The sequence below is a fragment of the Pagrus major genome, chromosome 4 (genome assembly GCF_040436345.1).
Source record: "Pagrus major chromosome 4, Pma_NU_1.0".
In the NCBI taxonomy this organism is placed as follows: domain Eukaryota; kingdom Metazoa; phylum Chordata; class Actinopteri; order Spariformes; family Sparidae; genus Pagrus; species Pagrus major.
This window is the reverse complement of record NC_133218.1, coordinates 26,109,836-26,134,669: the sequence shown is the minus strand read 5'-3', so window position 1 is coordinate 26,134,669 and position 24,834 is coordinate 26,109,836. Positions and strand designations below refer to the sequence as shown.

The 24,834-nt window shown below is 41.4% G+C and overlaps 1 protein-coding gene across 1 annotated transcript in view; it reads right to left on the bottom strand.

Annotated features, from left to right (window-relative positions):
* LOC140994284 (C-type lectin domain family 18 member A-like) overlaps positions 1-24,834 on the bottom strand; it is a 78,477-nt gene that overhangs the window by 26,461 nt on the left and 27,182 nt on the right. The window contains exon 12 of the mRNA XM_073463850.1: positions 7,125-7,200. Coding sequence (XP_073319951.1) covers positions 7,125-7,200 — 76 coding nt within the window. The remainder of the gene's footprint in view (positions 1-7,124; positions 7,201-24,834) is intronic.

Here is a 24,834-nt window from a genome sequence, read left to right as displayed (position 1 = left end):
GCATAGGCAGCCCAGTTTAATGCGAGGGCCATCTTTCCAGCAGTTAAATACTTTTTGAAGTTAGCGTATGTAACGAAACACATAAGAAATCATTACTGTGTCTGTGATCATAGACTCTGCTGCTATTAACCATACCGTCACCTCACCTGTAATTTTGACTCCAAATGCTCTTGTACATCTCGTATTCTAGTTGTTAGTTTGATATAACTTTATTATAACCTTTACCGTTTATTTCTTCTTTCGTTACATATCTGTACTTATTTCTGTCATTGTGCTGCTGCAACCTCATTTTTCTGCTTGGGGTCGATAAAAATGTATCTTATCTTAATCCAAACTGTTTCTCTGAGTTTATATTCATTCGAAGGGGCTGCACGCTCTCATTCACAACAATTGAATCTGCAATGCAAAAGGCATCTGTGGCACAGGTCATGCTTTCATTCACATGTATACATTTATTTGAAACCACACACAGAGTCCTGCTGTATTGATCTGGGTGCGAGCCGAATCACGCCCTGATAAATGTGTGGGGAACAGGTTTCATGCTTGCTCTGCAGTGAGTCACAGGACCTGATTGGCCACATGGTGTCTGACATGGTTGAAACAACATTGCTACTGTAAATGAAAACACTGACACGCAGGTCTAGAACTCTCTCCACACTTCATTTAACTTCATTTTACCAAAGTGCAGACATAAGCAGAACGGCCTCGCTATTTGTGAGGAGAACCTAAATGGTGAGAAATCCATCACTGTGAACGGGAGTATTCTCTGAAGTGCTTTTCAATATACAATAAATGAACAACCCAAACTACAGCCATGCTGAATTAGGTGATTTTTTCCCCCTCCACATTTCTCCTTGTTTTCTTTTATTAGTCGATTTTTCTGAAAATATATCAGAAACTATCGGATATCAAATACATGCTAAATGATTTCTAGCCAAGTCAGCAAACAGAGGACAACTACTTTTACGTCCTGAAAGTCACAAATCACACATCCCCAGTCATTAAATCCTGCATGGATTACCTCTGCACATCACAATCCGACGTCTACACTGGGAAGAAAACAAAGTGCAGACCAACGTCTATGTTGCATCTTTTTCACATTTGTGTATTTACGTGTTTTTACAAGCTTTAAAATGCTTTTTTCCCCATTAACTATAAATAAATATGAGTCAATATCTGCCAGTCTGTTACCAATTGTGCATTATGCAACGCCCTCTTTTTGAAAACTGCTTATGTCATTTCTAAAAGATGATCATGATGTTGTGTGTGTGTGTACAGATTTAGTTGTGGGTGGGTGTCATAACAGCTGGCAGACAGCTGTGTTGTGACAATCAGAATGATGTCACAGAAAAATGTCCGGCAAAAAGAGGTCATTCATAAAAACGGGTGAACTTTCTCGACTGCAGATTGCCTCCGTTTGACCTTTGCTTTTTCACTGCTCGTGGGGGTTTTACAGATGTCAGCCAGACGAGCCTCAGGCCAGATACACACATACAAATCAAATGACAAAATACGTGACAAGTGTGGCTGGGAACAAGAGATGAGATAAGATGGAGGGAGATGTGACTAAAAATACAACCTCAGTTAAAAAAAAGAAAGAAAAGCTGCATATGGCATTATGGCTGTTTTGAGAATAGAAGGTACAGTTTACATATCTGTTCCCATTTAAAGGCATATTCACATATTTTTTATACTTTCTTATTTTTTATTTTGGCAGTTTCAGTCCTCCGTACACAGAGGCATCAACATAACAAAGTCTAATGGGGGTAACAAACAAGTGGTCAGACAATCGTTTAGCCAGGGAGAGACCCAAGTAGTAATAAACCAGAATGATCTTTGTCAGCTGCCTTAGCCCACTTATGTGACCAATTTCCTGTCACCCTCACCTCTATCTGTGTAATATCTGCTATCAGATTAGTCCTTAAGTTGTGGCAGACACAGATAGGACATCCTCACCCACTGCTCAACGGGCAACTGCAGAGCTCACACCCTGATGCCTCCACCTGTCTTGCCCTCGTTAGCCTCTTTGAGCCTATATGACAGATGGGCCCACTGCATCGTTTCCATCCTAACTCAGACTCCTCCATGACCAGCCCCTCTGATAATTAAAACAGATGAGAGAATATGACAAGAATGAAGCGCAGCCGAAAATACCAGATGCTCAGTCGCTCCGTGTTCAGGTCAGCCCCTTCTTCACTGAGATACAAGTAAAGGAGAATGGCAGAGAACAGCCCAGTCCTCAGGATAAAATGTTGTCAGTTAACGTTTTCTGCCTACCACTGATATGTTTGTATTTGTGCGTGTGATAGTCTACGTACGTCAGTTCAAGACTGCGTTTCAACATTTGTAAGTGTGATACTGCAGGGTATTCTTAAGGAGACATTGTGACAATGTTTGTGGCGTCAAAACCGGGTGTTTTAGCCACGATTGTTGCAACCAAAACAGGTATTTTCAGCCAAAACATGATGTTTTCCTAACCCTGGCAAACAGTTTTTATGCCTAAACCTAAACAGACCATAAGAAGAGAGCTGACAAAACATAAAATTGCAACATAAAGAAACGTCAAGTTTCAACATATCCATGGTTTACAGAAATATACAATGCCAACATTTATTCCACCAAGTGGGTTGCACACACGCACATACACCTCTGGGGCTCTTCGTCTGGCACCTGAGCCTCTTTACAGAGGCCACACAGTACACTGAGCTTTTGTATGCAGTGCACTGGAGCACAAAGAGGCCGCGGCTGCAGCAGCATCTGGGCCGTGAAACACTTGCCACTCTTTCTCCCCCATCTCTCCATCCACAGCTGGGGTCTGCCAAGCTAGAGGAGACCTGCGACTGTAAGAAAGCACTGGCGATAAATGATGACAAAACCCTGATGTCGCCAGGGTCACTCTGAAGCAAATGGCCTGGGTGGAGACATATGAGGGGGAGGCAGTGGGAGGAGAGGAAGAAGGGGAATAAATTGTGCTAACTATCATGAGGCAAGAAATGACTTGGACACCAAAAAGACATTCATAATTTTGTTTTCTTTGTTTAACTGAAAAGAATGTGAATTGATAATCCAACTTCCTTGGAATAACAATTCAGAAATGGTGGCAACCCGTATGGTGAGCATGAACAGATTACGTTGCTTCAGTGTCTTGACATGAGTTGGAAAGTTAGCTCACAAAGTAATCTAGGCCACAGGCAGTAGTGTTTGTTGGCCAGCTCTGTGAGAAGAGTGGGAGGAGGGAGGACCGGGGCACACTGCTGCCAGCAGCACAGAACAGGATTATTGGAGTCTGGACAGAGAGGTTATTGGTGGCTGTCTCGACATGATTTACATTTGTGACTTTAGCTGTACTGTAGTTTCCGTTTGCGGGAAATGATCACGTAGATTGGGCTTGTCTTATATTTCATTTCTCTCACTTTCCCGAGGACTCAAAATCTATGTGGTGCTATGAAGGGAGAAGAATAACACTGTCAGATGCTGCCTTCAAATAAACACAAAACCAATTTATTCACTTTTTATGTTTGCAGTTTTACATTATGTACACATGAGTGCTGTCGTGGTGTGGCTCTAATGATGGTGATGTTCGTTTGTCAGCCCATTTTGGTCCAGACTGAAATATCTTAACAGCTTTAAAATGGGTCACCATGAAATGTCGAGACATTAATGGTGCCCAGAGGATTAACCCTAGTGACTTTGGTGATCTCACAGACTGAGAAATATCTCAACATCTACTTCATGGATTTGCGTTCAAAAATTAATAGCGTCCAGGCGAAGTATTTTAACACTTTGGTGTTCCTGCCTGAGTGCCACAATGAGGTCTTCATTTGTGTTTTTAATAGCCATTTCTCAAGAACTATTGATGGATTGCCATAATTTTGCAATGCATCAGCCTCTGCTGTACTTGTTGGTTTCATAGATTCATAAGAAGAGCTGGATACCGAATGCAAAGATGGCACCTATTCAATCCAATGTGAACTGCTCGCTTGGCGCATACACAAAAAAAGATATGCGACCCGCTGAATATGCACGGTAGTGTTTCTACCGCTGGCTCCACCCTCAGTACTGCCCAACCTGGACTTAATATTGTGATTATGTTGCACATATGTTGCAGATATTTAAATACTTTATCTTGGCTCGATTAAACTTTTACAAATATAAAACCTCCATGGATAAACAAATCATAACGGACAGAGTTATAATATAGCTTGTTTGCATTTTAAGGTGTCCTGTCAAGGAGGGAAAATGCTTTTTGGGCCTCAGGGGAATTTTTATTTTGCATTGCTGCAAGTGGCCACTAGGCAAAATTAAAAAAGGGAGGCTGAGTGGCTTCACTGTATTCAGGTCTTAACAGTAACAGTAGGTTCATGGGTGGTTTGTGCTAATTAGCAAAAATTAGCATGCTGACATGCTAAGCTAAGATGGTGATCGTGGTCAACGTTATACCTACCCAACATCGGCATGTCAGCAATGTCATTGTGAGCACGTTAGCATGCTGATGTTAGCATTTAGCTCACAGCATCTCTGTGCCTGATTAAGCCTTACAGTGCTGCTAGCATGGCTGAAGGTCTGTTCTGTCAGCACAGGTTCTGAGCTTCATTAATTCGACTGGATGTGACCATAAATGGCCACAGGAAGCCGAGTTGGTCTGCTTAAAGTCCATGTCATCTCTGTGAAAAATCAGGCAGGCCTGGAATATATCAGGGCTGATACCTCAGGTGTGTTCCATTTGTGGTTAGTCATTATGTGTGCGTGTCTGTTGTATGACTAACCTCATTAATGCATGGCTGCACGCTGTTGAATAACTACATGGTGGAATGGGTAAATAACGTGAGGCGGTTAAAGGTTTAGGCAGAGATGGTCAGAGGGAGTGGGGGAGGAGGAGGAGGAGGAGGAGGAGGAGGGAGAGCAGGCAGAAAGCTGGATTAACTGTTTTGAAGGACACGCTGGGAACATAATATAAAATGTTCCATGCTGCAGTATTTATACCTTTTACATACTTTGAGCGACAGTAAATGGAGCTGCCAGGAATGGAGGAATGGAGGAATAGAGTTGGAAACATATGTGGAGTCCCAGTTATGGAGAAAAATGAGATTTGCTGATTAGACAGGGGACAAACAAGTCGGCAATCGGCATTAATATAATCACATCTGTTAATATTAATTTCCTATTCTGGTTTGTTTTCCGTACCTATTTTGCATTTTGTCCTAGGGTGGATGTCCTGCAAAGTATTTATTTATTATTCATTGTGTTTATTCCCGTTACTTTAATGTGAGTATCTCTCCTCTCACCATCTCCATTGTCAGCAAAAAGCCTTGTGTGCCTGTATTGTTGCAGCTTTTCACCATTTTATTATTAGGTAGGTGGAGCTACATGTATGTTTAAATACTTACATTTATCTTTCTCTTTTCTGATGAAGTGGTGTTTTTTAAGAACCCTGCCTATTGTTTCCACTTCCTTTGTTGTATAAAGGACATTATATGGACTTCCAGAGGACATGTAGGCGCAAATGCACTGTCAGAGTCGGTGGGGTAAGAGCTATTGATGCAATCCATTGCAAGTCGGAAGTCGATATTTCCGAGTCGGTATTCTCGACTTCCAATCTAAATGCGTCTCACCGCATGTGCTTGGTTAAACACGGACGCCAGCAGTAAACGGATGTTCGAATGGAAAGTCTGTGAACTTCACAAGCAACTACAGCAGCTGAAATCACAGATAACACACTTAAAGGTGCAATATTATAGAATTGACCACCTTCGCAAAATTCACACTCCAAACAAACAGTGCTGTAGTAATGAGTCAGTTAGCATTTTTGCACATCCGGTTCCCTTGTCTCAAAGTCTGTGAGTTGTTTGAATGGGTTTCGGTTAAATGCCTGTTTTGTTTACAACATAAAATACATCATGAAATATCCCACAATTGAATAATAAAGCGCTTATGTGTCTTAAAAACGGCGGTTGCTAACAAGTGGCTAAATGCGACTACAGAATTTATCAGGGACATTAAACGTCATCATGCCGAACACGGAGACTCATCTACTCACTTGTCCGTTGTTTCAAACTTTTGCAAACTGTTCTTACTCTAACTTTACAACTTGTAGATTGATCAATTCATAAAAAATGTGTATAGTAATTGTGTGATAAGATGCTAACAACCGGGTTGGCCTACAATATTACGTCAGTTAGGGGTAACAATATCACCAGAGTTACCCCTAACTGCTGATAACTGTAGCTGCTGTTAGCTAGTTAGCTCAGTTAGCGATCCTATTAGCTGACTGGGGTCTGTTATACCACTAGCATAGGAGCTATGGACCATTGGAAGGAGGAGAATTTCAGGCCGGGAGCTGGTTAGCATCCTAACTTCGTAGACTTCATACTGTATTGATATTTTTAGTTCAAAAAGTAACATTCCTACATATGGCGCCTTTATAAGAAGACTGCATGCTCACAAAGACTTCTATCAGGCATAAATCAACTGAATAGAAATTAAAATGACAACTACAAAGTTGTTGATGCAGCGAGTTTCACAACACAAAGTCAAAAGTGATGAGAAACTGCTGCGATGTCAACACATCAACACACGTAATTCTTTCTGTGGTTTATGCTCATTAGAGGAGCTCCAGCTTACAGAGCTGCAGCTCCAGTAAGAGATGCAGTTCAAGGAGAGAGTTGGAGGTAAGAGTAATGAAGGCATGAATGAATTTAAACAAGCCCACACACACACACACACACACACTGTCTTCTCCCCCACTGCCCTCCATTCCCTCCACCAGCTATCTGAGCACACGGGTAATGTTAGTGTAGCTCTGCACTCCAGTATTGAACCGCCTGCAATAAACAGTAATCAGCCACAATCATATGTGTGCACTACATCAACAGATAGATTAAAACATTGACTGATGGAGACAGCACCTGTGGCCAAAATCGATAGCAGCTAACATACACGGCTGGTATGAAGCTAATAACGAATAATGCTGCATTGATTGCAACGCTGAGGTGCAGCTATTGAGTTACAGATAAAGGGCTGCAGCAAATAATAGAGCGTGTGATTATCTCTGAGTGTGTGGGGGTGGGAATGAGTGTGTGTGTGTGTGTGTGTGTCTGTGTGTGTGGGGTGGGGTTTGTACTCACCCGTAAGTGGTGTTGCTGGCCCTCTTACTCGCTGCCCTGGAGCGGCTGGACTTCAACTCTCCACTCATGCTCATGTCTGCGCAGAAGAGCGACCAATTAATTGTGTAGTGATACAGTAAAGAGCATCACAGCAATGGGTACCAAGCACAGAGTGGAGTGTTCAGATTCAGAGTAACTAACCTGTAAACCCTGCACAGTGTCTACTCATGTTGATCTAACACCTTAGTTCACTCTTAATTTGAGTAAAATTAAGCTAAACTGTTGTAGTTGTTGTCATCATTTGACATGATAATGACTAAAGGGCCGGCTCAGACTGACAGTTGCTGATTTTCACACACATCTATCACTCTCCGTTGATTGCTTCCGCCACTCCGAGCCAGCTGTTCACCTCCATTTTTGTCTCTCGTCTGCAAGCGCACATCAAAAACCTGCATGGTGCAGCTTCAGACTTGTCTCAGAAGCCAAACCCCATCTCTCTCTGTCTTCCTGTGTTTCTCCTGCAAACACCCCTTAAGCACATGGTCCAACAGACCAATTAACCAACAGCCATGTTGATTACAGGACAGCTCAGCGGTGATTTACCAAAGGTGAGTGTAGGAGAGAGGGAAAAGTGAAGGAGTAAAAAGCGGAGGTGAGGATAGGAGAGGGAAGGAGAGGAGAGGGGGCCAGTCTGACATGGACAGATGGGTGGCGAATGGAGTGTGACTGGGCCAGCTGCACATACACTCACACAGCGTGACTGTCAAATGGCTGGAGGCTACAATTAATTAAGTACGGGTTTGAATGTGTGAAAAGAAATTCATACACGTGTATGTGCCTTTACCTCCCGCAGCAGGGATAATTTTCTGACAGTTTAGAGTCAAACAGTGACCTGCTGGTTGGCTTCTCTGCTGATGAGGAACTGGCCCCTGCTGCTGACACCTTAACCATTACCTGCCTGAGCCGTGATGCATGCACACAGGAATATAAACCAAAACAGAAAATCGGATGGGAATGTTTTGTGAATACTTCAAACAGCATTCAAGTGGAAGTATTCGGTGGGATATAACTGGAATTTTGATAAGTTTTGCAAACATATTTTTTCATCTAATGATACATATGATTTATTTTATTTATTCAACTTTTATTCGAACAGGAAGCCACTTGAGATTTAAATCTGTTTACTGAGGGAGCCCAGCTCAAGAAAACACACCAGTTACAGTTACAAGGTAGAGACTAAATTCAGCTCAAATAATGTAACTGCATTTCTCTGTTATATGGATGTTTAAAGGAGACCTATTATGCGTTTTTGTTGTTTCCCTTTCCCTTTTGTTGTTGTTGTTTCCCTTTCCATCAGTGTTTTATAGGTTCTTGTACATGTACATCACACTACGTCATCATGTCACACATATGCATAATGAACGGCTATATTCACGGTAGAAGGGAAACTACCTGGAAGATGACAACAGGACAGAGCCAACTGGTAACATGGTGAGCAGTGCTGGCTCAGGCGTTTGTGGGCTGACCAATCAGAGCAGACTGGGTATTCTGGAGGGGGGGTCTTAGAAACTTCATGTGTTTTTTTGAGCATTAAAGCATGTAAACCTATTCTTACAGTAAGCTAGAATACAATATGAACCTGACAATGAGCATAATATGTCTCCTTTAACTTATAATATAATGCCAGAACAAGTAGAGGCATTAATTGTTCAGGTAAAACAGTCTAAAACTACTTCAGAAAGTTGTAATGAAGCATCTAAGACCAGAAAATGGCTCAATTTATTAAAACGTCATCCTGTCATTACAAATGTTTCTATAAATCCACTCTGATTACTAGATTTGTCAGAACACCTCTAGTGGATAGGCCGTAGTGCTGACAAAAGTATCAAAATATCAATACATATTGATTCTGAATATTTGAAATGTTTCACTTCTCATATTCACAGTATCGTTGGCTGCATTTTTTGTGGAGTGGACACACACACTGTTGTAGTGCAGCATAGCCCCACCTTCTTCACAAGTAAATAAATGTATAAGCTGTTGTGCTTCACACATACCACACAAGCCTTGTTATATTTATATTTTTATAAAAATCTAATATTATATGCCCTCAATGTTGTGACAATTTTGCCCTGTTGTATCAAATATCAGATATTGATATTTTTCACGTTATTGTATCGAAGATAAAACCAGTAAAAAGGTGACACATTTCATTCACCAGTGTATGAAAGTTTATCTGAGATGACAAAAGATTGAAACCTAATGAGGCAAATAATCTCTAAAAACAGACTGGACAGTTCCTCATCTACACAGATTGGTGCTGAAGTGATTGCAGGGCAGAAGGAAAGGAAACTGAGTTTTATGATGTGTTTGCTGAGCAACGTGACAACTGCATGATTGACTGCGTGAAGGAGCCATTACACAGGAAGAGGGTGGAGGAGGCTGCTGAGCACAGTTGTCTCGCTCCACAGGAGCAAAACCTCAGGAGGTAGTCAGACCGTTATTTGGTTAACAAAATCCTATACGGTAAAATGTGCGTCTTCATTGCAGGCTTTCTCCTCCTTTACTGCAAACTCTGGGCTGTTCTTTTTTTCCCCACTTGGCTACTTAAACACTGAGACCTATATAAATATCATTTCAGGCACATGTCTGCGGTGATAACCCACATTATGCTCAGTAATTGTGTTGACTGTGTCGATGATGAATGTGATGATAAAGGTGATTAATGTTTGCTACTGTTAGGCAATTATTCATTTTCCCCCTCCCATTATTTTTTATCTTTACTCTAACCCTCTTATATGGCATTTATTAGCACTTCATTAACAATTCATAAATGGTTTATAACAATGCAGCTGTATGCAAAGGTTAATATGCAGTATTTTTTTAAAAATTATTATCTTCTCCCATGAAGATATATTTTATATTATTGCAGCTGTTTCTGATAAATAAATAAATGAAACACATCTGCTTTCAACCAGAGAGAAGATACACCACTCAAAGCATTTTGAATAGAAAAGTCTGTGACGCCAGAGCTGGTGGCTGTATATCAGATTTTCCACCCCTTTCGGAAGCCAATAGCGTGCTTTATAGCAGCCGAACCAGGAAAGATATCAGCCAATCGCGTTGTTGCATTGACGGGAGCGCACAGTTGAGATTCACGACAGCTTCAACCAATTTGGTGAATAAGCATGGAGGAAGGGGAAGGAGAAGGATTACGAAGCAAACTGAGGTTATTCACAGATGAGACATCAAACCCCTTTGGGGTCTCCACTCTGGATTGAGCCGTAAAAGAAGTTGGTGTCACAAAATTAACTTTTTAAGATTTTTATGCAGATTTAATGTCCAGGTGACCATTAAAAGTGATGATCTCACTCTCTCCCCATTCGTTAAGGTAGAGGCCTGGTCTTGTTAGCCTGAAATAACTGTCCAGGGCGTTGCCAAAATGGCTGCCAAGTTGCAAGATTTGCCTATGAGGACTTGTTGTGACAACTTTGTTAAAATGTGTTATACATTAATTTCATTCAATGTTTATATAAAAGGCTAAATGGGGGTATCAAAGTAAGTGTTATTGTTACTTTGTCAATTGTGCCTTTTTAAAAATAATTATTTTCATTTTACAACATTTTTGAAATTTAGATTTTTCACTGCATGAAAAAACAGATTGCTAATCTGAATTTCCAGGGCAATCAACAGTGCCGCTTACTGCCGAAAATCCCTCTTTTCATGCAGTGTTTGTTTAGCTGAAAAGCAAGGAAAAAGGCATTTGGCTACAAAATTGATTATTTTTTAAAGGTATAATAAAATGGTTTCATTTTATGTGTGTTGAAACAGCTCAGGTTTGTACCCCTGTACATTGATTTATCACAATTGTCCATAACACTATGTGAAAACGACAGGAATAGTATAATGCATTTGTTCTCAACCCTTTTATTTCTGATTATTTTGGGGTTCCAGTGGTTTGTTTTCCTCTTTAGTAACACAGATGTTTGGATGCATTACAGACAATTTTGCATATCACAAAATTGCATGAATGGTGATCGTATTATTATCATGGGTTGTTTCATGATTCTCATTACAGACCAGCTGAATCAGGGATAAGCCCAAGAGACTCCAGCTAAAAACAGCAGAGATAGATCATACAGAAAACAAACAGCAGTACAATCTAACAAATAGTATGTTTGTAAAATAGAAGCGAGGGCCACCAGAGGACACATCAAGGTCACATGCAATCAACCATAATGAGTTGTAAAGCCTCAGCCTCTGCCTCGGTCTACAGTCTGTCACTGTGCTTTGTATCAGTGGATGTCAGGCCGAGTGCCAGAGTGTCGCTTCATACCGAGCCAAAGTGAGAGCCGGCTTAATCACACTACCTGGAAACACAACAACACAGTACCAACGTTGAAAAGCCTTTCTTACTCTAAATTATTCAGAGTCCTCCACAGGAGGCCCGAGAGGGCCGAGCGCTACGGCTGACCGGACGGCCTTTGAAGACCCCAGTCAGTCAGCATCCACCCTGCTGAAGTGTCCTTGAACTCCCACCAGCTGCAGGAAAGCCTCTCTGTCTGAATCTGCACTTTCACCTCCCTGTCTACACTAAAGAGACATCTTCTCTGCAGGGGTCTGTTAAGTATTTTACTAATTCTCTTTTACTCATAGTTAGGCTTCAGGTGATTCATGTATGCAACAGTAAAACTCAAGAATAAACATTGAGACTGACAGACTCTGCAGAAGGGTTCGTGCACTGCATGTAATTTATGTTCACAGACTTTCTGGCAAGAGGCTCCTGCACAACCACATGTGCAAACACACACACGCTTTTCTGCAGTTTGGAAAAAGGCCAACATAATTTGCCTTGAATAGCTAACACGGTAATGCGTATCAGAAAATATAATTTATGTTGTATTAATCTGTGCACTTTGACGTCACTGCTGTGTGGGAGATGATCAGATAAAACCATCACTTAATTTCCCATCTGCTATCATCATTTTCTTTCCCCCCGCTTCTGTAATTTGCCACGTGATGGGCTGAGCCGCATCCTAACTTTTGTTTTGTTTTTTTTTTAGATATTTTTCAATTAACGTCTGAATCAAACAACTAATTTCAGAACAGAACAGAAACACTTGCGCTGATGAGTGACACGTCTATTTTCAGTGGTATGTCAATCTGAGAATATTCAACGTTCACACATCTTTCCACACAAAAAGACAATTGTGCAATTATGACTGAACTCCTTTGCGACAATCATTTTAACTAGGACAACAGAGACTGCAAAATTGATTTCACTTTAACTGGCTGTGGCAGATTTAGGAAACTACTTCATACCTTGGTGAAAAATATATTTAACTGTCCCTTTATGACTACCACTTATTTAAATCTAATTGGTCAGGATGCTGCTAAAAGCTATAAGCCTTTCATATTTTAGCTGAGAACAAAGTTGTTTGCTATAAAGCAGCAGAATGACACATTTTATAGTTGATTGTGCCGGATACATTTCTTCACCTGAGTTTGACCTGCTCTTCATATAAAACAAACGTTGTTTCACTTGTATTCTTGCCTTAAAGCTGTGATTAATTGGATCATCCGTGGTCTGTTGTCACACTTCCTGTTTGCAATCTGCTGTGCAAAAGTGTTCTCGATCAGAAAAGAGGACACATTAAGCTCGTTTTCATTTTAATACGCACGCATCTTTTCAACCCTCACTTGTCTCACTTGAGTTTATTAATCAGGCCATAGTCTGGCACCCTACATATGAAGAGAGGATAGTTTGTCGAGTGCGGATATAGAATCACAGCGTGAATGCATCTTGCTGACAGGCTCTGCACTCTGTCATGTATCGTCTTCATTTGCTGCACTGCAACTGACCTCGGGTCACACTTGGAGCCAAGCGGCGACCATGAAGCTTTAGTTTCCACTCTTGTGTGTAATCTCAGGCATCACTGTCAACATAAACATGGATTATAACACTAACAAATAAAGAAAGCCGATAGAAAAGATAGGGAATTGATGTCATGTTGTTGTGTGCCTAAAAGAAAGACTAAATCTATACACCACCTCAGTGAAAAAGGAGGTGAGTTAAAGCGAGTAGAAACAGTACTACCATGACTTTACATGATCTGAGTTATACATCCTGAAAGGATCCCACATCACAGAGAGAGCCTGAGATGAGTTTTGCTTTCACTGTCTGGATTGAACTCTTCTGAAGCCTTTACTTTCCCAGCAGACATGCAGCTTTGTGAGTAGAGTGCTGTTTTTAAAGTAGTGTGGAAGTTGAGAGGAGGTGTAGCCGCTCTGCCTGCCTGTCTGTTAAAGTGCCCTGATTGGGAATTGTTCACAAAAGCGGTGCACGACTCATTCTACAGCTGAAGACAAAGAAAACATATGCTTTAGTCCGTTACCAGACAGCAGGACTACAGCATAATTAAGCCTTTAGACATTCCCATCTCACAAGCTGACCTTGCCGATGGGAGAGACAGGTTGAGCTTTGGTCGTATGCAGTTTTGGTCTGAGCATGAAGTTGTCAGAAAGACCTGAAAAAATATATTATTCTAGCACACACCAGAAAGACCTTTTAATGCTTAATGTTTACATCATCATCTTGAAACATCTCACAGATCTTTTCCCAAACCACCATCTGACTGGATCAATGTGTAGGTAGGGAGAGAGCCAGAAAAAAAAACAGCTATGAGGCAAAAGTGAGAAGGAACCTGGGATTCAGACAAGCAAACACAGGCTGAGTCTATGAGAAGAAAGGCTTGTAGAGGGAAAGGCAGAGGATGGGAGGGGGGAGCAAAAGAAATGAGAGGCACAGTGGAAAATGTTGTCTTTCAGAAACACAGTGCTGCATGCAAACAACCACTAACACATGCATGAACACACACACATAGGGATAAACCCCTGTATACTCACATCTGGGGCTGAACAGGGTCATATCAGGGATGCCAAACAACCAGGAGACTGAGAGAAGAGATGCTCGCTGAGGATTTCTTCGCTTCTCTCTTGTAACTCACTCTTTTTACGTCCTCACTCCTGCTGTGGGTGTGCGTGTCTGTGTGTGTGTGTGTGTATTCAGGCTGCCGTTTGGCTGACTGCTGTGATACTACTGAGTCAGTAACAAACCAGCTAGAGAAGCACCGATGGGATGTACCAAATGTTTTCCTTTGGCAGGGGTGGACAGGGGTGCAGTGAGCTGTTCCATGAGCAGGAGAACTGGCAGGAGGATTGGACGAGTGTGCAGCTGGTTTCCCCTCAGCAACAGGAGCTTGGCTGGAGCTCAGGGCTTACAAATTCCAGCCAGGCGAAGAGAAAGCCGCCGGAGTGTGTGCAAGTGTGTCTGTATCTTAATACACACGCAGGAAACCTGAAGAAACAGCTGTGCACTAGCTCCACTTCACACTGATGATGTGCAAAGTCTATATAATAGACTATATACTCATAGAAAGTAAATGATACATGCACACACTTGGAGACGGGAAAAGGGAGACCTGACATGTTTTATGAAGGTCATTTAAGTATTCATGAAGGTAAGTTACTCTAGAAGCATTTTATGTTTTATTTGTAGAAAATCTCTCAGCATCCCGCCAGCAATTAATAAAGCAAATGCTTGGACAAATAAAATGGAAACATCCAGTAACTGTTGCTGTTGCAATTGTCTCATTGTCCCTGAGCCTGTTGTTCAGCAGCACTGAGCACACTCCCCCTGACACGAAGAATGACTGAGCAGCAGTGCTAGTTCTCAGCAAACTGACTGTTGTTCAGCAGCTAACTCAGTAGCACAAAGCACACAGCACCTGAGCCAAGCTGACCCATTTAGCACAAAGCACACACCTACAGCATCAAAATATCAAAATATCAATACAGCTGTAAGGAGTGACTGTCCTTCTAGGCAGCGTGTTTGGACTGAGGTACATTTTGTGATGGCTATTTTGCTTGTGTTTAAATGATTGTGGCATTCTGGCGTTAACAGAGTTGTTTTCTTATGTATTTATTAGAAAGAAGGAATTTGAAGACGTTACTTTGGGCTCTGGGAAATCATGATGAGCATCTTTCACATTGTTTTGACATTTTCTAACCTAAACAATTTATTGATTGTAAAAATAATTGGCAGATGGAGCATTAATAAAAATTATCATTCTGAGACTAGCATGTATATAATAGTATGTATGCGCACACACACACGTGTCCAGTGTGATTATGTAAATCGGGAGACAAAGAGATTAACGACAAGTACAACATTTGCTGTCTCACTGCAGTATATTTGATTAGCTAATATGCAATAATAAGATGGAAACAGACAAACAGTGACTTAATCTCCTCACTAAACTATGTTGAAAAGGTGAGCTACATGTAAACAGAAACTGAATCTCCAGTTGTATCACTGTTATTGCATATTACAATATTATTTCCATCAGTGAGATCTTGATTATAATTAATGCCGCAACTGAAAACTCACCCAGCAGAATCGCTCTGTACACATGCCGTCTAATCGGTGCTCCATTTTTTGTTGTGCTGCAGTTGAAGAGAGAATACACCTGAGGGTGTTTAATCTTTCTGGCTCCTGAGGAGAGGCTTTCATGTGGGTTTAATTAGCTTCTTTAACAACCAACACAGGGTAAGACTGGCTGTAAGCCAAACTTTAATCTTAGTCAACTCTAAAATGATTATTACCTCTTTTCACACTACACTTAACTCAGGCACAATTGCATTAATAAACTGTTAACCCTTGGATTACTGCGCTTTCAGTAGTGCAACAAAGAGCTAAATTAGCCGTCAGCCTAAACAGATACAATAGCACTGAGTTAGAAATGAAAAATAGTTTGTTTGTGATTGTAATGCTGATGGGTACAATTAGATTCAGCAATTAGTTATTACGTTTATATGTCGATACGTAAACCAAGCTTCCATGAGAGTCAATGAAATATTTAAGCCCAGATAGAGCCATTTTGGCAAACATGCGATTTTTTCATAAAAAGATAATATTTCATGGACATTTCATTTAAACACAGGTTGTAACTAAGCGCTCCCATTGCCTTGTGTGGTCGTCTCAACACAGATGTCTTTGCTGAATGATGAGGTGTGTCTTTGGTCAGTATTTCTCTTTGATGTAATATGTAATGCTTGGATAAAGAACATGAGGATAAAATCGCAGTATGATTTTCTTATGAGCTCTGACTGAATGGGGAGACTGAGCATTTGTGGTTGAATGCCTAAATTCTTTTAATATGCTCTGTAGTATCAACAAGAAAGGCTGAAGATGCCAGTATAGTCACAGCAGCCCAGCATGGGCGTATTGGAAAAGCTGGATACAAAGATGATGCCACATTTATCGAGCTATAAAACAAGGAATGTCTGTCTGTCTGTACGTTATTCGCATATCTCAACAACCATTCATCCGATCTACTTCACACTCGGCAGGTTTGTTGCTGAGGACCCAAGGCAGTGCAGTGTTAAATTTGGAGCAATCTGGTTTGCAGCACATTCAATATTAACAAAATTTGAATAAACAGCAGACACTGTTCTGTGCAATAGCGACGACATGGCTTCAGCTCTCAGCAAACTGAAGCTGTACTCAATGATCCCCCTCACGTGATCTCATGGGGAAGCAGACATAAACAAAAACATGGAAAACAAAAGCAGAAGGTTAACGTACTCTGGATGAGTGAGAGATGTGGTCATCACAGGTGATCTATTCTTCACAGAGAACTGGAGGTGAGATTTTAAGTTTCTGTCAACAGTAGTATGCTAGCTAATGTTAGCCTCATGGGCTATAATGTTAACTGCTGCTTAGCAACACCGTCAGCTGCTCCGAGATGCCTCACTCATTGGTTGTTGTGGTCCGGCTCGGAAAGAACCCTTGTTAAATACATAAATATCAAACGTGTTTGACATTATCGGGGCGGCCCTGATGACTGGATCGGTAAACCCCTCACATTGCCAGATAATCTGTGCTGAACAGCATGTTTTGAACGGGCACTGCAATAGTTTCAGTCAAAGCTGATCACCCAGTGTTAACCACTGACAGACAGACAGAAAAGCTGCTTTTTGTGTGTGGTATGATCTCAGTGAAAATACACAGTACAAACACCCAGATAATGTCGAAGCCTATCAGGAAGAGAAAAACTAATTTGGGGTTTGTACTAGGTGAAAATATGACTTCCCTTTCGCTTCATATTTCCAGCTAAGCCTGGTTATTAGGAACATGCACAGACAGTTCTGTGTTAAATCTGTACAAGACATAGATGTACCCACTATTTATAACTTTCTAGACTGCGCTGTGTGACTTTATAGTCAAGGTGCATTTTGGTTCACTGTCAGCTATCAGAGGTATTAAAAAGGGAAACAGCAGAGAGGCGAGGAGGGTGAGGGAGGGAGGGACAGTGGGGAGAGAAAGAGGTAGTGGAGCAGAACCCACCTTGATGCAGCCCAGCTGACTGACTCACCTACACTGAAAGGGCTGAGGGGGAGGGCAGAAGCAACGAGAGAGAAAAGTAGCCTGCGGGCTGAGGAAACAGTTGGAATGACTTTAAAAGTACAGGGAACAGAACAAATATGGACACAATAAACCAGAGGGAAATAATGAGGGAAAAAGGAAGAGCTCTGGGTGCAGGAGAAAAAAACAAACTAGAGCTGATGTACAGGAGCTTAGCTGATGAATTGATTTATATTAGGAAGTACTAGCAGTTATGGAAATTAACAGAATATTATTTCAGTTCTGTTATTTCCCAACAAAGGTATTGACAAACATAGCTACTTAACTACTGACTACTGTTCTGTTATTTCCTATAGAGGTATTCTTGTAATATACCTATGCATTTATGTTGAAACTGTAGGCTATGACTGCAGAAATAGGTTTGTTTTAGCTGACGTACTCAAGCTGTGCTTAGTCAACTGACAAATTGACGACATAGCAAAGCATATACCCGGCTGTGGGCTATATATTGTTGATGAACTCTCATGAGGAGGCAGGCAGCCATGCTGAGGTTCAGCAGTCAGCCAGTAATGACTGAAAATAAGATAGAAAAACTGGCTGGTTATTTAGGCCCTCCAGAAAACGTTAACACATTTCCTGCATGGAAACTCAAGTGTAGAAAAACAGGTTGCAGTTTTGCTGGATATGTGATGGATCTTGAGAAGTCAGTACTAGACTGATAACTAAGATTCTTGTTCTCATTCATACTGGAGCCACTAACTGCTGCTGCTGCATTCAGAGGCGGAGTAATTTAAAGCCAAGTCACAGCTGAATTCTCATAAAGATTGAAATGCAAATTGGTTGAAGAGAGAGCCTGAAAATAAGATATCAAAAGTGTAGAGCTCAGTATGAGCTTCTGATAGCACAGGGATATTTGTTTATCACAAACTCCAAAAAACATCTAATTTATTACAGATTTTCTAGTTGACATCCATTGTGGTAAAAACAAAAAGACAAAATAACAAAATGCTAATATAAAAACAGTACAGCTCACTCATAAAACTAGAGATTGAAACAGAAGGTGTTTGTTGCTTCCTGATGTGCTGTATTTACTACTAACCATACTTGCTTTTTAAAGCAACTACGTGTAGCTCTTTCGCCTTGAAATAACAGCTTCCTAATCATTTTAATGTCACCACCCCCCGTCACTTTTTTTCTGTGCTATGTAACTTCAAGGCAGCGACTCAAAACTACGTCGCACACAGAACCAACAACCATTGACAGGCTGCTCTACCTCAATTCTCTTTGATTTATGGAGTTTTCCTGAAAGCAACCTGTAACTACTACATGTACGTACTGTAGCGGCATGCTAGCTCTGTTAGCCTAGCAGCCTCAGATCAGAGCAGCACCGGGGAGTGTTGGTGCTTTAGCCACGGCCGTACTCACCCATGGCAGAAAAGAAAAATGACAAAGTAAACACAATCTGAGCAAGTAAACTGAGTCTGAGTCTGAGTCAACAATATCAGGCAAGCATGACGGCCATTTCAGTGTTACACCATCTATTGGAAGGGTCCCCACCTGCTGACCCTGTACTTACACTCACACACAAAGTGCTCCTGACAGCAATTTCTTTCCTTTGTTAAGACAGGCTAAAGGTGCAGAAGGCTATTCTGGAGAGAGAGATATTGTTGAGTCTTGATCCCTGGTCGTCAAATACCAATGCTATGGGTTAACCAATCTTACACTAACCTAAAGTGTTGTGATCTGGATATGAGACAAACTGCACAAGGCTGAGTCAAGCTACCATTGTTCCAGTTGGTCATCTGTTGATTTGTAACAGGGTGAAACTGACACTATGGTGGGATTAGGAGAAAGGAGAATTAATCCAAGGAGGTCCAGTTAGAAACAATTCCCCCAAGCCAAGGTCCAAGGTAATTTCTAACATGTGGTGACATTTTCTTTCCTGCGCCCTCAGTTCAAATTTGAGTGGGTATGTTTGCGGGTGGCAATTCACGTTCCACTTTTCATAACCTTCACTGTCTCAGCTATGAGTCACACAGATTTTGAACTGCCCCCGGTAAAAACGAACACGCAAGAGTCCATTTTTCATTACAAGCTGTTTTCGCTGTCCATTTTATGTGGCTGTTGTCCTCCCATCTCTTTTCTTGCCTGTGTCTCGAATCACAATTCTTCACGCAACACACACACATTTGATTGGCTAGGTAGTGTCACGTGATTGATTAACAACACATGCAATCGGTCTGCGAGTTTCCTGTACTGCTAGTGACTCTGCTAGAGTGCTAGACTCTGGGCGGCGGATGGCGTCCCCCCTCAAATCGCCTTCTACGTGTAGCTGCCGTATGCTTGTTTAAGTGTTGGATTTGCAGCTGACAGTTGATTAATGTCAGGGTAAAAGAATTGTGTTGGCTGTCAGAGGTGTTGTACAGTAATCTAATGATAGGCAAAATCATGATTTTACAGGAATACTGTGTTTCCACAGGATGCTCACCTAACTTTTGACACATTTTGTTGTGTAGAGACGTGGTAAATTAACATAAATTCTTAGACAGGCTTAGCTAAACTTGATTAGTTCATAAGAGAACATGGCCCACACACCCTCCTCTTCTGATTAGCAACTTTGAGTATTCACCACCACCCAATGAGAATCAGTGTTCACCGAGGTATCACTGTATCTTGACATGATAATCTTCTTTTTAAATGCGTCACTGCACTCTTTTCCCCCACCATAGAGCACTACAGACAGCTCATACATTATCATTGAGTGCCTTTTCTCTTTCCTTCCCCTTCTCTGTGTCACACCCACTGACTCCCCCTCACACCGTCCTCCCCCGCCACTCTCTCGAGCTGGAGTGTCTCAGTGTGAAAACCTCATTATGTTCTGCTACTGGACCTGCAAACTCAATTGGACAGAGAGCTACAGTCCAGGTCTGAACCAATGTGCCTGTATTGTGTTTGAGTGTGGATGCACGCGCATACATGCCTGTTTGTGTGTGCGCAGATACCTGTATGTGTGATCGGTGGTGAATAAATCAGGAAGGGCTCCATCAGTGTGACAGTGCCCAGGTGGTGAGATTTCCCCTTACCCGAGCATTAGGTAACTGTGGCAGCAGTGTGATTTGGCCGGGCTGATGATAAGAGCCTGCGGCCAGCTTCACATTTCGCAAAGCTTTAACTGGCATCTCATTCACTCTGCTTTGCTGCCGGCACTCAGCTATTACACTTAACAGACTCTCTTGGTCAATAAAAAACATTCTTTAGCACCAGTGTGTCTTTTATCATCCAGTATGTGGAAAGATATACATTATTATTGCGACAAAGGATTCAGTTTCAGTTTAAAATATGAAATCTGGATTTAATAGAGGAACCTTGGAGTCAAATCTTATTTCTGCCGGCAAAACATAGAATCAGAACGTGTCTTTGTTGTTAGGATTTGGTTTTTGATCCTCGTGACTTGAATGGGAGACAACAGTGTCTCCTCTATCCAGTTTGATCTCAGTTTTGGATGAGGCCGTCTCTCCCTGGAGCATCTCTCGGATACAGAATAAACACACCGACTGTACGCCGTATCCAAAATTGTGATGTATTGAACAAAGAAACGAGGAGCAGTGCAGGTTCCTCAGAGGAAAATCCAACTTCTATTGGCCAGTCACTGATGAACAATTAGGCAGAGGATTCAATTATGTTCAGAGATAGTGAGAGTGTAAAACTCAGCTAACTTTGCATTAGCGCCACTTTCCTTCCTAGTTTATTGAGACAGACACAATGGAGGATGTGGTTGGACTGAGTAGCATTCTCAAACAGCCCCATTCATCATCCCCCACAGCCCTATCTTTCTGCGTCAGGGATAGCCTTGTTCACTCGGACTGCCCAGCTGTGACGGGAAAAAAAAACCCTCTTAACTAACCAGATGTTTCTGCGTCAGCCAGAGAGCCTGACAGAAATCAGAGCGCTGAAAAATAGACAAGAAACCCAGTCCAGAACAAAACACTACAGGCGAAACATGAAAATGAGTCAGATTAGAAACATTAGGAGGCATGATTGCAAGATATTTGCCCCCATGTATGTTAACGTTGCTGTCGTTGTCACTGTCGTCTTTCCAGATGCTACAGAAATACATATGGTTGAGCAACAGAACAAATTTCTGCAGAACGTAGAGAGATGTAACTGACCTTTATTACATACTGCATACAGACACATCCACTCCAGAATCTAGCTGACATACATATAATGTGCACATTATTTTGCAAAAGCACAATGAAAAAGTAAATAATTCTGGTGTTTACTGCATGGGGTAAGACCTGAAAATATAATCTGCTCCAGACAATTCACCCAATTTTAGGTGAGAGCAATGACGGTTACTTAAACTGGCCATAGACAAGTTTTTGTAACTCATCATTATGAAGTCAATGTTGAATGCCCAATGTAATGACTATAGAATAATGACACCATCTGCATTTAAATTGGATTCCTTTAAATCTAGCTTTCACTATTCTATTTTGCCACCAGGCATGGTTTGTTGATTTCCTGTTTTATTTTGTAACCTGTGTTCCTGGTCATCTGTTTCCTTCATGTGTTCCTCCTCAGCCTGATCCCTGAGACTTCACTCACAAAGACCACATAATTGTATAGCATAAAGTAGATAGAATGAGGGTGGTGTTTGATGGATGATTGGGGTTGAGAGATGAGCGAGGGTTGAGCAGAGTCTTTGAAATGCGGGAGCATCTAGGAAGCCAGGGATGGAGACTCAGGGTCAAGGCATGTCTCGAGCATTTGAATTCAACAAGCCCCTGTGGTTCCCATAATAGAGAAGAAGAAAAATTATGGATGGATGGAAATATGAAGCCTGACGTTGAATGGTGGGAAGAAACTGGGGCGCCAGGCAGAAGAATATGCGACCTCCATGCCGAAAGGACCTGGGACAGCTGGGATTCAATTCCTTGACCCCCTTGCTGTGTTATGGACGGTGCAGTGAGAGCACATACATTTTGACCTTTGGCTTTATATTTACAGTAGGAGTTAGAATGAAACAACAACTTTTCTTGCTAGCTAAATGTTCCTCTTTGTTCATCAGCCACAGTAGATTATAACTGTGTCTGTCTGCTGTTCGATGCTGAGCAGGTAATTCAAGTGAGCTTTTAGAGCTTTTATACTGAAAACAGCTGCCTGCTTCAGCTACAAAAAGCAGCTGAAGAGACTGTAATGTAGAAAATATTGGTTATAGCTGCTCATACAAATACCAAGTCTGTAACCAACTATCTTCGCCAAACTTTGACTTTCATCCTTGAAGATACTCTGCAAAGCACAAACTGAAACTGATGTTAGCTGCAGGGCAAATTAGGCTCCACTCTACTTGTGCTGTAGAGAGAAGAATAAATAGATGATGGACTCAATGACTGTTCAGCATCGAGTTTCTGGTGATTTTCTCTGGCCTGCAACTGACACTTAACCAGATAATTACTGACTATTATAGTTATTTTGTCTCCGCTCTCTCTTGTTCTCTAAAGTTATCTGTGTGTCAGGGCAGATGAAGGTCAGTCCAACCTTGTTTTCTACTTATCTTATGTAGCAACATAATGCAAGCTAATGGTTTAATGACATGTTTCCTGCATTTGTTGTGAATGATCGCCCATCAGGTTCAATTTCAGGCAAGAGGACAGTGTTTTGGCATCGTGTCAGGCTTTTCCCTGCTATACAGGCCCATTTTTGTTTGACAATGCTGCAGGCTGTGTGGATGTGTGTGTGGGCAGTGTATACGTGGTATTTTGGTCTTTGAGTGGGGTCAACATCATATGCATCAAATTCATGCAAGCAAGACATTCAGAGTAGTGTTGTACATAAAGGACTAAGTACAGACAAGCTGACCAGAGGGTATGTTAGAGCGGCTGGACTCTGATAGTTAGAGAAACAAGCTTGTGAGGTTAACACAGTACGAAATCTGGCTGGGAAAATTTGTGCAGCAAGTGAAAGCCAGAGCCACCCCTCCCCTAACAGCCAGCACGGAGGGTAAACGAGGTTGTTGTCAGAGAGAGATGAGAACAGCTGCTGGCGTGGGAAGAAGTTTTTCCACTTAAACTTGTATGTGCAACAAAGCTTAATGATAACCTCAATGTTATAATTGTTCAAGCTCGGATTGTTCAACAAAATAACACAGTTTTAACCGTGTCCAGAAAAGGTTGTTTGTGATTTTAGTGTGTTGAAATGCTCTAACAGCCATAAAATTGTGTATATCTGTATCCAGTTATGTTAAGAAACAATCAGATTACCCTAATTCTCCTCACTGAGATCAGATCTCTGTCCCCCGGAGCAAAACTTGCGCATGAGGTCACTTGAGGTGGCTGCATCAGTACCAGACTCCCTTAAACAATCATACAGTTTTCTGAGTTGTTGAGTGAGGGAAAACTTTACAAACTTTGTGAAACAGTTCACGAGAAATTCTCAATCGATTAAACCATCTTGTAAATTAGGCAAAGGTAATACATCCAGTTATTCCTTTCTTTCTATACAAATATTGTGTCAGTTTGTCAGTAAATCGCTGAATTTGCAATAGTATTTACTGATTTAACATATTATTTGCAATTTCAATGCACATTTGTACAGAATAGATCCATATCAGCCAATGAGCTGCTAGAGTTGCTTAAATATTTCTGAGCACTGGAAAAATCTATTTGTGGCGATCACTCCAAAAAAATGTTTTTACTAACAGTGCAACTAAGGTTATGTCAGTCCAAGTGTTAGAAATGCTATTAAACAGCCAAACATATCACATTGGCAAAGTGAACAAGACTATTTACACCGCCCACCTCTCTCCTCTGTTGCTCCGGAGCTGCTCAGCATCAAGTACCAGACAAATGTGTTTGGTGGTTTGTAACTGAATGTATGTGAAGCAGAAAGGATCGTAAAAAAGAGCAAACAAGTTCAGAAAAGCTTCCTCGGATGAATAAAGTTTTGCAAATGAAGCAGAATGAAACTTTCAGTGGCACTGATCTAAAATCGTACTTTTGTCGAGTTAATTTGTTTATGAATATAAAGACGTTCCATATGAAAATGCATTTTGCTGATCGTATTGTTTTCCTCTCTGTTGCTCTCTGATGGATTTTTACCGAGCAAAGTAAAAAACCAATAAGTTGCTTTTATATGTGATAAAGAGGTGGCTGATCAAGGTATTAGTGCTGAAAAATCAAAGGGAATGAAACAGAGAGAGACACGGTGCATCTTTGTCTGATAACACGCCTTTTCACGACGATCGAAGTGTCTCAGACTGTGTGAGACAGACCAAGACGGTTGTTACTGAGAAGAAACCAAAGC